The 13,966-nt window shown below is 60.0% G+C and overlaps 1 protein-coding gene across 12 annotated transcripts in view; it reads right to left on the reverse strand.

Moving 5' to 3' along the window:
- The window catches only part of TCF3 (transcription factor 3), a 74,024-nt gene that overhangs the window by 10,181 nt on the left and 49,877 nt on the right, over positions 1-13,966 (reverse strand). For all 12 annotated transcript variants that reach the window (XR_003254717.1, XR_003254716.1, XM_026072772.1 and 9 more), the window contains 8 exons: positions 13,599-13,666; positions 9,930-10,059; positions 8,186-8,235; positions 2,494-2,596; positions 2,173-2,312; positions 1,946-2,072; positions 895-953; positions 151-229 (listed from right to left, as the gene is read on the reverse strand). Coding sequence is in view for 10 of the 12 variants with exons in the window: in XM_026072772.1 (XP_025928557.1) it covers positions 151-229; positions 895-953; positions 1,946-2,072; positions 2,173-2,312; positions 2,494-2,596; positions 8,186-8,235; positions 9,930-10,059; positions 13,599-13,666 (756 nt within the window). In the remaining 2 variants the exon portion in view is untranslated. The remainder of the gene's footprint in view (positions 1-150; positions 230-894; positions 954-1,945; positions 2,073-2,172; positions 2,313-2,493; positions 2,597-8,185; positions 8,236-9,929; positions 10,060-13,598; positions 13,667-13,966) is intronic.

Here is a 13,966-nt window from a genome sequence, read left to right on the forward strand (position 1 = left end):
CTACCGGCTCTACCACGCGGGCCTGACTTGCACGGAGTCTTTAAGGAAGGCAAGGCGGGTTTGGAGCTGAGCTAGGACGTACGCTGCCGTGAGGCTCCTGGAAGGAAACCTTTCCAGCGTCTTTATACGAAGAGCAACGTGTTCACCTACCTGCAAGGCCCTGAGGGGAGCCGACCGGTGTAGAGGGGTTTGAGGAGAAGTTATTGCTAGAGTGATCTGGGGAATAAATCTGGAGCAAGAGAAGCAGGACACGGTCAGCAACACCCATCCCTGCAACAGGATCTCCCGAGTCCCGGCCTCCCGCTCCGCAGTGGGGATGACCCCACTGGCACGTCCCTTTCCCGTACCACCGCCAACTTCCCGGCTGAGCCGGCTCGTCCCCGCCGCGCCGAGAGCGTTCCCCCTGCCTCCATGCCCGGCAGCTTTCCCATTAATGTCGGGTCCCTTCCCTGTTCCCRTTGCTGGAGCACCCCTTCGGCACCCTCCAGTTGAAGGAGCAAACCCTGGACCCACAAATCCCGCTGCTGGGGCTGAGCCGGGCACCAAACCAGGCACAAGGTTGGGCAGTTGCAGAGCTGGCTCGTGCACATGGGTCTGCGCCGGCTGTTTTAAATCCCCGGTGCCTCAGTTTCCCCACTTGTCAAAAGGGGCTTTTGCACGGCGCCAGGACGCAGGATGGCAGCACACAGAGCCCTTAGGGGGAAATAAATGTGGGGGAAACCCGTGTCTCCCCCGCAGAGGCTGCTGCGTTCCTGGGGCGTGCGGCTTCACCCAAGCTTCTCGCGCGTTCCTCTTCCCGGCTGCCTAGAGGGTCCCYGTTATACGGGGAAGGATCAACTCGGGGAGTCCCTGCGGCAGGACAGGGAGCAGGACGGGATCTGAAGAAACTCTTACTGAAGCTAGTGCCTTCCCGAGCGCGTCTCCCGAGCTCCCAGCCGTGGTTCCTCGGTTCCCTGCCGAGAGAAGATACAGCCGTCACCGCCCGGGTGCGGGTACCAAGACCCCCGTCTGACAAGGTACCTTGTGCAAGACCTTCTCTGGGTCTAAGACTTAAGTTTCTCATTCTGACTCTGTTTACGTATTTATTTTTAAAGAAAAGCAAAGGTCCACTCGATTCCCGTGTTCCCTTTGCCCGCACCAACCTGCTCGGAGCAGCACGGATGAGGGCGCGTGCACCCCATGGACCTTCCCAGGGCTGCAGGATGGTGTTTAGGAGAGGCCAGGTCAGAGGCATCGTGCCTTCGACAGTGATTAAATGCCTCCCCTGCGGCAAGGCCCGTCTTAACGGGGCACCTTAAGCCCCTACGATCCCAAACTTGCTTCCCCTCCTCCAAACAAGGGTTTCTCTCCGAATCAAGGTCAGGATCCTCGTTTTCCCAGGCAACGCAAGTTAATTTCAGTAACAGGTTTTGTAACAGGTTCAGCAGGGTTAGAGATTAAAGCGCTCCGGGGTTTAACGTGGCATTTGAATACAGCACAATCGTTTTCAATCCTGATTTAGATGAATGGCTTCACACGTACCCCCCCCCCCCGCACTCAGGTGTAACTCCTTCCCGCCCCTCGTTTGGTCATGGCACCTCCACGAGATGTTTTCACGGATCCTGGGCTCCTTCCAGACCTGACAAGCGAGGTGCGAACCCTTGGAAACTCCTTAGAAAGCTACAAGCCGCCCCCCTGCCCTCTCCTCCAGCCTGCCCAGCTATTCAGCAGCTATAACCTCACTAAGTCTCTTCCACATGGAGAAACTCCAGGCCTGGAGCGATGCACAAAGGAGAAAACGTGTCCGGGTATATAGGACACGGACATCGTACCCTCGTGCACTGGGTGTTTGCAGAAGAGTTTGACTTTCCTTGCTTAGCCTCCGCGTGGCRATGGAGCAAGGGGGTTGGAAACACACGGAAGGTCCCGCTTGGGGACCCGCCACCCGCCCGAGGACCGTACGTACCCATCATGCTGTCCGTCCCGCTGATTGGGGGCGTATGGCTGGAGACACCATACGGGGTGGAGGCAGAGGAGAAGCCAGACACGGAGGGGAGCCCGCCGTTAACCTCTCCTGAATGCATCTGGTAGTTCTGGCAGGAGGGAGAAGAAGCATGAGAGAGGCCCTCAAAAAGCTGCAGAGCTTCAGCAGCCAGGCCAGGACCCGGGCCCAAGCGCGCGGGGACGCGTTACCATTCGTTCGTGCTGATGTAAACTGTTGAAGCCGCCGGACTGCGGGAGAGGGGAGGAGGAGCTGCCTAGCATGGCACCGTAACTCGACTGGCTCATGGCACCGGGCGAACTCCACAGGTCTGGCGAGTTGTGAAGTCCATCTGGAAGGCGAGCGAGAGGTGAGGGGGGGGGGAAGACGCCGGCCCGCGTCGGACAACCCGCGCTTCGGGGCTGCTTCGCGTCTCGCGCGCGCCGGGCTCCAGCGGGAGACCTCATCCCTCCACCTCGTGCTCCTGCCCCCGAGTCCTTCCCCGCGTAACGCCGGGCTGGTTAGCGCCTGACCTGCCATATAGAAGGCTCCGGGATACACAGTGCTGGGAGGTTTTGAGGGAGTATATCCAGCCGGATCCCTGCTGTAGTCATCACCTGAGTTGGATGGATACACCTGGAGGACAGGAGAGAGGGTGAGGAAGAGCGCTCGGCTACGCGAYGACCCCCCGGCACTTCCCACCCCCGCGTCCGGATCCGCTGGCGGGTAACCCACCCCGGCTGCCTTCCCTTTTATCCATCGCAGCAGACGATGGAGCCAGCTCCGCCGGCAAAGGGCGAGAAAACGAAGCAGTTCGGCCCAAGCGAAGGCCGCGAAGCAAAATGCCGGAGCCCGAGAGGAAACCCTCGGCCCTAATTCGGCCGCTCCCAGCGCTGCCCCTGCTCCTCTTTATAACTCCTGCCGCCGTTTCGGCATCCGGCACCGCGGCCGCCCTCCGCGCTGGGATGGGCGCGGGGCTTTGCCGGGTCCCAAACGGGGAGCGCGCGCAGGGGGAAGAGGATCTAAAGCAGAAATATTYGCCCTGCCTTCCCGTAAAAGCTTTGCTCCCTGCACGGCAGAAGGGGCCGGCAGCAGCAGCAGAAGTTTCGACTCTCTGCTCTAGTTCCTTTTTCTGCGGTCATAACTTTTTATGGGTAACCACAAAAGCGATTATTTCTGGACGCTAACCCAGCGTCCGAGGGCTCGGGCCCAATCCAGAAGGAAACGGTGCAGGGCGGTGGAGACGGGTAAGTTTTTGGGGCACGTCAGCTCCCGAACCCTCTGCGGAGATCAGCTTCCCTCTGCTCAGCCGGCTACKGGGGAAACCGAGGCACGGGAGGGAAACCAAACCTTTGTGGCCAGAGTTTTTCCACCCAAGGCTTTGACCCCTTTCCCGGGAAACCCTCCGGACCCCTTGGCCCCACAGCTCCCCGGGTGCCACGCGGCGCTTGCTGGGAACCAAAACGGGCGATTGAAAAGAGCCGAGAACGCGGGGCCGGCGAAGGCGAGCGCTCCCTCCAACGGGACGACGCGCGGCGGAGCACCGCGCTCGCAGAGTTTTCCGTCCGGCTTTGTGCAACGCCACCCAGGTGTGTCATTCAACAGCACTTTGAGCACAAAAGATGGTGTGTGCGTGTGTGTGTTGGTTTTTTTTTTAAAGCAACTAAACACATCCTAGAAAGCCTTCGCAGAAGCCCGTCTCGGGCTCGTGTGAAAACACCCGCTTTTTAAACAGAAATCCGACATGTAAAGAAACCGAAATGCCACTTGAAATTACGTGAGAACCCTCGTTAGGGCCTATTTTCATCACTACCGATTCATTCCGAAACCGCTTTTTTTTTTTTTTTYTTTTTTCTTTTTTTTTTTAAATACACGCGAAAGCCGAGGTTGGTGCCGGGGCCTCGCCGGGCCGGCGCAGCCCCGCGCTGCCTGGAAGAGGCATCTCTCTTTGGAAAAGAAACCTGCCTCGAGTTTCTCTTTCCCCGCACCCCGACGAGCACCCGAACCCTCTTGCCCAACCCCACGCCGGCRAGAGGGGGCAAAAGCGCTATTTTTGAAACTGCCCAAAACACCAAGGATTTCTGCCTTTTTATTTCGGCAGTAAGCAAAACTGCTTTAAAAAAAAAAGGGGAAAAAAAGACAAAAAAAGGCAAGAAGCCACACGCACGCCCTACAAAGCATCTGCAAGGAGCCGTAGCTGGGGGTCAGGAGCCTTTTTTTCCCCCCTGCCCGAATTTCCTCGAGCCGCGGGAGCCTCCGCAGCGCCCGGCACCCGCCGCGTCCGCGGGGAGCATCTCCCTTCCCCGCGCGGCGCCGCGTTGGGCCAGAGCGTCGGTGCCCCAGGTTCGCACCGGTGAGCTGGTTAAAAAGGAAGGAGGGGGGAAAAAAAAAGGAAAAACAAAAAGAGAAGGAAAAGGGGGGAGGGAAAACCTGAGAGACGCTGACAGCTGCCCCTCGTCCCTCGCTCGAAAAATAAAATGGGAAGCGCTTTTGCCTCTGGGGCAGGTCCCGGGGCTCGCGGTGGCGCGGGGACGGAGCGCCGGGCGCGCGGGACGAGGGGCTGGGCGGGCGCGGACGGAGGAGGCCGCGCGGAATAAGACTCCGGCAAATTGACTTTTCCTATAATTTGATTAAATAGCGGGAGCTGGGACGGGGAATCGAATGAAGCACGTCTAATAGCCCCGCGCCATCTGCCAGCGCCTGGCACCTGGCCAGCGCGCGAGGCAGCTGTGCGGCAGCGGAGCCGGCGCGGGGGGGCGGCGGGGCCGCGCTCCGACGTGCGTTTAATAAATCCACGGCGGAAATAAGAATAATAAAATAGCGGGGAAGAGCCTCGCGCCGGCAGGGGTTTCAAAGGGGCTGCTGGGGGGGGTATTTTTTTTTTTGGCCTTGCTGCCCCCCATCGCCTGCCCGCCCTGCTCCGAGCGCCCCGATCCCCTCCACCCCCTTGTGTCGGAAGGCTCCGCTTGAATCCCGGGAATCGGGTTTCAGCCCCCTGGCACCGCTGCTGCCCCGCAGGCCCCCGCTGCCGCCGAAGCAGGGGGTCGCGCTCCGAGCGCGGGGGACTTATTTTGCCTTACGCCGCGAGATGCAGGGGAATCGCGACCCCGCTCCTTTTCCAGGAGGCCTTTTCCAGGGAAAATGGTATCTTTAACGGCACCGTTAAGCGGAGAGGAGGCTCCGGAAAGCCCTCGCAGCTGCTCGCTGGGGTTTAGAGGGCTGCAAGCGGAGCAGGGCACGGCRGAGAGGGGGGAGCAGCGGCCCCCCGAGTCCCACCGGCGGGCGAGTGCCGGGGAGCCGAGCGAGCCGGTGGCCTCCGGCCGAGCGCCGCAGGAAGCCGTAACTCAGCGCCGGGGCTCCGCTGCCCGGCCGCGGGGACCTCCACCAGGCGAGGTCATTTCCTCGGCTTCGCTTGCCGGCACGGAGCGGGCTTGCCGGGGAGGTGCATCCGAAGCCCCAGTGCTGTGACGCTCCGGGTTTTTTTATTTTTGGTTTTCCACCCTTCTGGTTTTCTCGCTCGAGCGCAGTTTACGCGCTAAGACGGCTCCCAGCCGCCGCGCTTTCCATAGCGAGGGACCCCCGGAGCAAGCAACCTGCCCAAAGCCCCTTCCCGGCTGCCCTCCGGCAAAGCCGGCCGTCGCAGCGCCGGGGGGGTCTCGCGCAAAGCAGGTGCCTGAATTAAACGGCGAAAGGTGGCAGCGCGCGGCGGGAGGCTGCTGGCCCGCAGTGGAGCGTGGATACAAGGTGCAACCCCGTTTTCCATCTCCGGAACGGCTCCTGATGCAGCAAGAGGGGCTCCAAAGCTCTCCGGGGCCAGCCCAGCCCCATCGGGGATGCTGCGAGAAGCCGCTGGAATTAAATCGAGACATCAGCCTGTTTCCGAACAAGGTTATGGCAAGCTGAGCTATTCGAGAGCRTATTTTTGTAGGTGCCCAAGTGGCGCGGCTGATGCCGGCTGCATCCGAGGAGACTCCTCCGTGCAGCGGAGCAGCCGGAAGGTGCAGGCAAACAATGGTGTTTGGGGCTCACAGGCACGAGGGTTTTTCCCCCAAAAGCCAGCGAGGAAAAGCCCAGCTAAGGTGCCTGTTGCATCCCCACTCCTGCAAAGCCCTCCACAGCCGGAGGCAAAACGCTCAGCTCCCTGGAGGCAAATATCCAGGGCGACTCCCCTGGGGCTGAGCCGGATGCGTGCTGCTCTGCCGGAGAAGCGCAACCACGACCGACCCCACGCTACCGCTCGGACGATCGCGGGAGACAAACGGGTGCTCTGGGAGAGGAAGGGAGACGACGTGGCGGGGACCCGAGCGCCCCACCAGGATCCCGCGCCAAAGGAGCGTGAGTCGCATCCCGCGGCGAGACCCYGGCGGCCCGTCGGAGCATCCGGGCAGGTGCCCGTCCCGCCACCTCCCCCGTGCGCCGTCCACCGGCGTCGCTGCCCCTCGGTGCCTCCGGCAGAACCTCTCCCGTTTGAGCCGGCCGCAACTACTTYGCCCGCTGACCGCTCCGGGTTTTCAAAGCAGCTCTGGAATTGCAGATTAAAGCACTTTCTTTTAATCAGATGCTTATTAGCCTGTTTGTTTTGCACGGGGGCCAGCGATAACACGGAGCGGGCTCCTTCGCCGCGKGTTTGCAGGCAAGGCGGCCGGGAAAGATCCTTTGATCTGCTGCCGCCGAGGCAGGCAGGGACCTTTCGCTCAACCCCCCCCCCCAAAAAGCTAGAGGTCAACGCGGAAGCGGCGCAGGCTCGGCCGCCGGGCAAAGCGCTCGCGGCGCGAAAAAGCCCCGGCCCGAGCGAACCGCCGCGGAGCCACCTGCTCCGAGCGGAGGAAAGGGCGGATGCGAGTGCGGTCAGCACCGAGCTGTTTGCGTTCGCCCCATCCCCAGCTGCCGTGGCCCAGCCTCCTCGGGATGGGAGGGAAAACGCCGCAGGATGGTTATATTACGCTCGGCAAATTGCAGCCTCCTGCCTCCTCGCTGGTGGGAGAGGGCAGCAGCCCTGCGCCCGCGCGAGGCTGTGACAGTGACGCTTTCCGGGCTGGAAGAGCTCGTGCGCAGGTGTCGGAGCAGGCGACTGAATTTCAGCAAGCGCCCGGCGCCTCTCGCTGCCGGAATCGGGGCCCTTTAGGGCACTGCCAGCGCCGCGGGCAGGAACCTCCCTCTCCTTGGAAATCCGAGGCCAATAAACGGCCGTTTGCCAGGAGCAACGTTTTCTCCCCGTGTGGCGACCGGCGTTCAGGAGCTCCGAATTTCGCGCAGAAACCCGAAGCAGGGACGGGAATTCTGCTTCAAGCAGGTTTTTCCTATTAAAACATACACTCTTGGAGCAACTCGGCCTTCCCGCCTGCAGCCGAGCGCCCTTCTCCAGGCGTCCTCACGCACCCGGCACTCCGAGAGCCGCCGYCAGCGAGGCCCTGGCGCGCCTCCCTCCCCGCGCCGCCCCTCCGTCCTCCCCAAATTTGCAGCTAAAGGCTCGTTTCACGAGGCGGAGGCTGCGGAACAGGTTTGAATTCCCGCGGAGGGAACGCCGCAGCGCTAAATTCCCTATACAGGCGGATGCACGCATGCACCCCGGAGCGGGACGGAGCCCGCCCGGTCCTCGGCAAACCCGCAAACGCTCCGGCGAGGAATGCAGCCTCCGTCTCGGCAAAGCCAAGCAGCTCCCATTTTCCTGCTCCAACCCCTTCCAATTAGCTTTCCTGGAGATCCCATTACTTTGAGCCACAAAGACGTCGTTCAGTTTATTCCCCCGTAACAGCCGCAGAAGGACGGCCGACGTATTCCTGCAGGCTGCTCGGCTGGCTTATAAACCACCGCCGGCAGCGCGCGCACCTGGAGCGGCCCCAGCTGCCTGCCCGCCTCGCAGCCGGCTCGCTTTCCCCTTCCGAAGTGAAATCCGAGCGCGGCCCCGTATTGCGTTTCACTGCGGCGCCCGCGACTTAACGTCAAACCGGCGAGAGCCGGCAAACGCGGGCCGGGCGCGGACGAGGCGCCGGCGGGGAGCGCTGCCGCGTCTCGCCGCGTTTTCCCCCTTTCTCCGGCGTACGAAGCCGCGGCCGGCAAAGTCCATCCCCGTCCCGAGCGCACGAGCRAGGAGGCTGAGGACCCGGTGGCGGGATGTCTCCGTTGCAGAACGTTAACCCCCCCCCCCCGGAGAGGCCAGGGTGCCGGAYTGCACCGGGAAGCGGGGCGAGGAATAGCTGCAGGGAAAACGCCGGCGGCACTTACCGAGGAGGGGAGTCCGGGAGGCACCTTCCGAACCTTTTTGGGCTGTCCGTCTGGCGGAGAGAAAACAAGAGAGGATCTAAGTTTTGAAGGGACGGGTTACTGCCCGCCGCGGCCGGGAAAAGGGAGCAGCCGCCGAGCTATAGCTACAATCGCCGAGGTCGGAAGACGCGGTTGTGCGCGTTTGCTCTAATCTCAAACGCCCGATAGCCAAAGCAGCGATAACGAAAACGAAYGAGGACGAAGCTCTTCTCGCATCGCGGACTCCTCATCCCCCCCCTGCGCCCTTTGTGGGCAGGTTTCGCCCGGCAAAACTGAGTTCACAAGAAAGTCCCTCTCCCACGACACCCACGACCAGACGCGCTCTGCAAGGCGAGAAGGGCTGCGCTTGCTCCTGAGAAGAGAGCGAGCCCCTAAAAACCACCCGTCCTCGTTTTTYTGGGAACGGTTTATCTTGCAGAGAATTTGGGGAAAGAGGATCCGGAAAGGGAACAAACGCAGTGATGGATTTGCGTTTTTATTTGCGCCCTAGAACATAATTTATTGGGGAGAACTTCGGTGCTGCGAGAAGGTGGGCGTTCGCCCCGGTCCGGTCCTTCCGCAATCTCAGCGGAGCTTTCTCGCCCGGGCTCCAGCTCAGAGGGGGAAAGACACCGTGGTGTCTTGGGGGAAGGAGGAGCTGGAGGGGGAAGGCAAGAAAATATCGGGGGCGGTGGGGGGGGAAGCATCCTGAGGAGCAGCTCGAGAGGAAGCGCTGGTTAAAAATTTGGGTTTTTCTTTTTCTTTTTTAGCTCATAATTAAGGAAAGCCCCACTTGGGGGAGGGAGGGGGCGCGGGATGCTAACGCAGCAAGTCTGCTGAGCCAGGGACTCTGCCCCGTTGTAGTTCAGGAGGAGAAACTCATCACCCAGAACGAGCCAACGCAAATTAAAAAAAAAAAAAAAAAAAAAAAAAAAAGCAGCGTTTCCCAGGCTGAAAACCTAAAACAGCGACATTTTTAAAGCAGCAAATTAACTTTCAAGTATCAAAGCAGATGCGTTTTTCTGAAAAGCACTGGAAAAAATACACGTAACACTATGTCGCTTCTGGTTTCGTTTGTTGGGGAAAGCCCAAAATAGCAGCAACAAAGCAACTTCGGGGGGCGGGGAGGGAACTACGGCAAAAAAACACAAGTTCTGGAGAACTGGGGCTCGTCTACGCTCAAAAACTCAATTCGCGCCTGACTTTAATCCTCGTTAAAAGCAAACCAGCTTATTTTCCAGGTAAATGCAGATACGGACAACTTTTGCTTTGGAGCATCAACCCTTGGGAGAGCTCCAGGAGGAAATGCTGCCTTCGCCGCAAGGTGCAGCTCCCTGTGATCTGTCCCGGGGGAGCGGGACGGACACCAGGACCTCGCTCCGCTCCTGAACGCCATATTTGCGGCAGACGCTTTTGCTTGCCCAAGCCCGGGGGCTCAAACGGGGGCCGGGGGCCATAAAACCGTGGCTAAGCCGAGCCCAAGATTTGCAGAAACGGCTCCTGACGCGAGACGTCTCCGGGGGCCTTTTCAGAAGACCCTAACAGCCGTTTGCTGTTTTTACCCATTCTGACGTTTTTCAGAAAGCAGGAAATTCCACATGACTAAGAGCGCAAATGCCCGGTTTTACAAGGATTTTTTTGGCCGTTTCTTTTTTTTTGAAGCGACCCCCCTCCCCGCTCGCCCTCCCGTCCCACCGCCACCCCGGGGCGCCGCGAAGCGACTCACCTATGTTGCTCTCGGCACCTCTCCTGCGAGGATTGTTGGGGTAAGAAAAATACTGAGACCCCCCTTTCACCCCGGTGGGCGAAAGCGTGCTCGGACTCGCGATTCCCATTTCGCCGGGCAGGAAACCAGTCTGCAAACAAGGACACAGAGAAGCCCGGCCGTGTAATGACGCCGTAAAAACCGCGCCGCGCTCGCTCGCAGCGAACGGAGCCGCCTCGAGCAGCCGTTGTACAAACGTGGCTGAAAAACCAAGCCGAAGGGCCGGGAGGAAAAACAAACACCTAAATACGGYGGTGGTGGGAACTAACATGTGCGGGAAGAAAAGGGTCTTTCAAGGGGTGTTTGCAAGAGAGCTGAAGCCCGGCGAGARATCCCGCTACGGACCGCGGCTGCGGAAGAGCAGGTGCCGCCGGCGGGGAGCACCGAGCATCACCCCGGGCGCTCGACGGGGCTCGACGGCTCCGGTGGGCCGTTTTGGGCCAGGAGGAGTCGTCAGAGCCAGCGCCGAGCAGACGGGCTCGGTGTCTCCCTTGCAAATCCGGCAGCGAGTCAAAGCGGCCCCGGGAATAACTGCATCCGCGGGGAAGCCGACCGCCACGTCGCATCCCGCCGCGTTTGGTCTCARTGGGGCGTTCTGCGCACGGTTAAATGCTTTTTAGGTCTTTGGGCCACGGAAGGGATTTATTTGGGAGTTTACCCAGAAAGCCCAAGCTCCCTCCTCACCGCAGCTGAGGTTTTAAGCAAGAAGATCAGGGCTTCCGATGCGGTGGCACCTTGGTGCCGTGGGGACACCTCCGACAGCCACGGTGCCCCCGTGCGTGCTGCAAAGGAACATCCAGCCTAACTATCCTGAACCACCAACCCCCTCCCAAAGCCCTGGCCTTTCCCCCTTCCCTTTTTAAGGGACAGCAGGGAGCCGAAGGGAGGCGCATCCAGGGGAGAAGCAACGGTGCAGCATCCACCCACGTTCAGACCCACCCGCGGGAGCCTYGCGCCCGGGGGAGCCCCTCTCGCGTCCCAGCTCTAAGCCGAGCCCAAACCTCTCCCCAAATACACGCTTGACTCGACCACGAGACACGGGTGAGCTTACGCCATCCGCAGCCCATCACACCGTCTCCCCAAGTCCCTCCCCAGCCTCAAAACCAACCCCCGGTCGCAGCGTTTTTGGGTTTCCCAAGGTCCCGGGCAGCGCGCCGCCCGGCCAACCCGGGGATTTTCAAGCGAGGAAAATTCAAATTGCTCTTTCTCGCTTTCTAAAAAGAGGAAACGCCTCCCTCGCGTTTATCCCAGCCGACCTCGGGAGCGGTGGGGAGCCGGCGGGCCRCCTGCCACCGCCGCTGCGCTTGGCTGAGCCCGGGCCCCCGCCAGCTCCCGGGAAGGAGCAACGGGCCCTTTCCGTGCGGAGCGGCATCTCCCACCCGGCCCCTTCCACCCCGGGAGTTACAGACCCTTTGGGGGAATTTTAGAGCGCTGGCAAAGGGCCTCGGAGTAACAAAAGCTCAGCTTCAACCCGTCTTCGGAGGGCGATAAATGGAAAGCAAGGAGGATTTGAGGCTCTTCACAAAGGGGAAAGAACCAACCTGCTGCTTTAAAAAATCGCTCTCCTAAGAAAGGGGTCGGGGAGGGAAAGAGGAGCTCGTGTATTCACAGCTGGCAAAATTCTTGCAATCTGTTCCACCGGTCATGTTACCTTTGTGTTCAAAACGCTACGCRCCGCGGAGCAGCGCCGCCAAGAAAAGCAAGAAGCCGAGCGAGCCGGAGGAGAGCCCGAAGCGCCGGAGCAGCCGGGTGCCCTCGCCTTGCTCCCTCAGCAGGTAGCTCTGGCTTACGGGAGAGTCGCCTGGATTTTAAGGCAATTTTCTGGAGAAAAAAGGGCTTTTTCCCACCGCCCGGTAAAGAGGTTACGGATGGGGTGGGTGGTTTGGGGAGGAACGTGCTCCTGGTCCAGCCCATACGGGAACCAGTGCATGCACAAGGCATCTGCAGTCGGACCGTTTTGGGGCGTTTTTTTGGAAAGACAGGTTAGAAATCGCCCCGAAAATGGGAGACAGGAGCAACAACTGTTCCGGGGGCTAAGGCGAGCGCGCGGGGGGGGTTTTGCATCCCCTCCGCATCAAACGGGCTGYGTCTCGCGCTCCGCCACCCGATCCGCGCCCGCGCCGGGGCCTCTCGCGCTCCGCGGCGCCATTTGCCCACCCCGTTTCTGTTACCTTATATCTCCCCCTCCTCCGTAAGACCTCGACAAAATCATAACATTAAAAAGCGAGCCTTGGCATCCGTCCCGTTTTTATTTTAGCAGCTTCAGTGGTAAATTAAATCCACTCTGGCACAGACAGCCAGCACAGCTGTTTCAGCAAAGGAAACATCCTCAGTTCAGAGGAGAGGAAATTATGACAAATTTGTGTAAAATTAAAACACGTAATACGTGTGTGTGTGTACATGTGTAAAATAAAAAGCTGTCCGGCCAACAGCTACTCCCTTGGATATAGGGGGGGGGACTGTTTGCCCGGGGCAGTCGGCGGCACCGACTCCGGCCGCAGAAGGGGCAATTTGGGCAACGCATCCAAGCCGAGGCGCTCGCCCCTTCCCGAAAAGCTATTTCTGGAYGCCCGCGGCGGGCGGCTGGATTATCTCAGTATTGGCTGACCCACTTCCAGGGCTCTGGCTTGCCCCTGTGGCGTTCTCCAAAGGAAGCGTGGTGGTTTTTTTCCCCCCGCGGCATGGCCCTGCTCCTCCCGCTGGGATTCACCCGGGATAACGCAAAGGGCCGGGCTCGCCTGCCGGGCGGCAGCTCTCCCTCCCCAGCTACGCGGCCAAGCGCCCGCTGCAGCTCCTGCCTCGACAGAACCGCCGTGAAACCAAAGCGCCCTCCGATTCCCCCCGACGCGATGCCGCGACACGGCACGAATCCATCCTGCGGCCTCTCCCTCTCCCTAACGGGGGAATCGCGCACGCGGCGGCTGGCAGCCCGCAGGGCTTCTGCTCTCCGTTTGAAGCACAAGCTCCTTTTCTTGCACCCCGAGCCGCTTCCAGAAGGGCCGGGGAGTTGCAACGTGGTTTGATGGAGGTGTTGGAAACTGAACTGCCCCACGGGAAATCCTGGTCTGAACYGGGGGAAGGAGAGGAACAAGGAGAGCGTGCATCCTCCAAGGAAGATGTTAAAGTCCATGGGAGTTTTAATGCAAAGCGAGCGCACAAAACCAGGCAGCTGGAGGGAGAAGAGACCTCCTCTTGAGTGCTTTTCTGCCTGGGGGCTACCCTGCCGTAATGAGACGTTACTTAGACCTGATTCATTTAAACTCATCCTAAAGGCAGCGTGGATAGATCGTAGCTGATGAAATATAAATCGGTTAGAAGCAGGATTACCGCTAATGAAATAAGGACCTCGAAGCAGAGCTAAGCGAGCCTGAAGAGGTTCCGAAAAGAACTGAAAAATCGCTGCCACGCAGTTTGCTGCTCTGAACCCTGACAGCTCTTCTCCTGAGCCAGCGACACGCACGGGTAAAACCACAGACCCGATCGTTAGGGTCTTCTGAGCAGCCTGAAGGATTTTCAGGACCTCGCGCATAGAGGTGAGATGCAAGGCACCGGGTTACTTTTCAYTTCCAGGTCCTGAGCTCTCCCCTCCTAGCAGCCAACGAACCGAAATCTCAACGCTTTTATTGTTACCTGATTCAGTCCTGGCATCCCCGTGTCTCTTCCAAACGTGGAGTAAGAGGCTCTTTCACTGCTCTTCCCTACAGCAGAGAAAAAAAAAAAAAGAGACAACGTTTTGCATGAGTGGGAAGCGGAGATTTAACGCGCACCTATGGCCACGTGCCCTCCCGCCGGCTCGCGGGCGTCCCCGCCGGGCGCGAAGCCTGCTCCCGCCACGCGGCTTCTTCCGCCCGTTATCGCAGAAGCAACCGAAGCAGATAATAGTTGGCTGCTAAAACAGCAGCTCTTTTAAGTTCACGAGCAGCAGGGCTCGCTCAGTCCATAACCAACAACCCCCCCAAATTGCAGCGATGCAGGGAAGCGCTCGTGGCCATGGAAAC

Source organism: Apteryx rowi, unplaced genomic scaffold, assembly GCF_003343035.1.
Source record: "Apteryx rowi isolate R43461 unplaced genomic scaffold, aptRow1 scaffold_1091, whole genome shotgun sequence".
NCBI classification, from domain to species: Eukaryota; Metazoa; Chordata; class Aves; order Apterygiformes; family Apterygidae; genus Apteryx; species Apteryx rowi.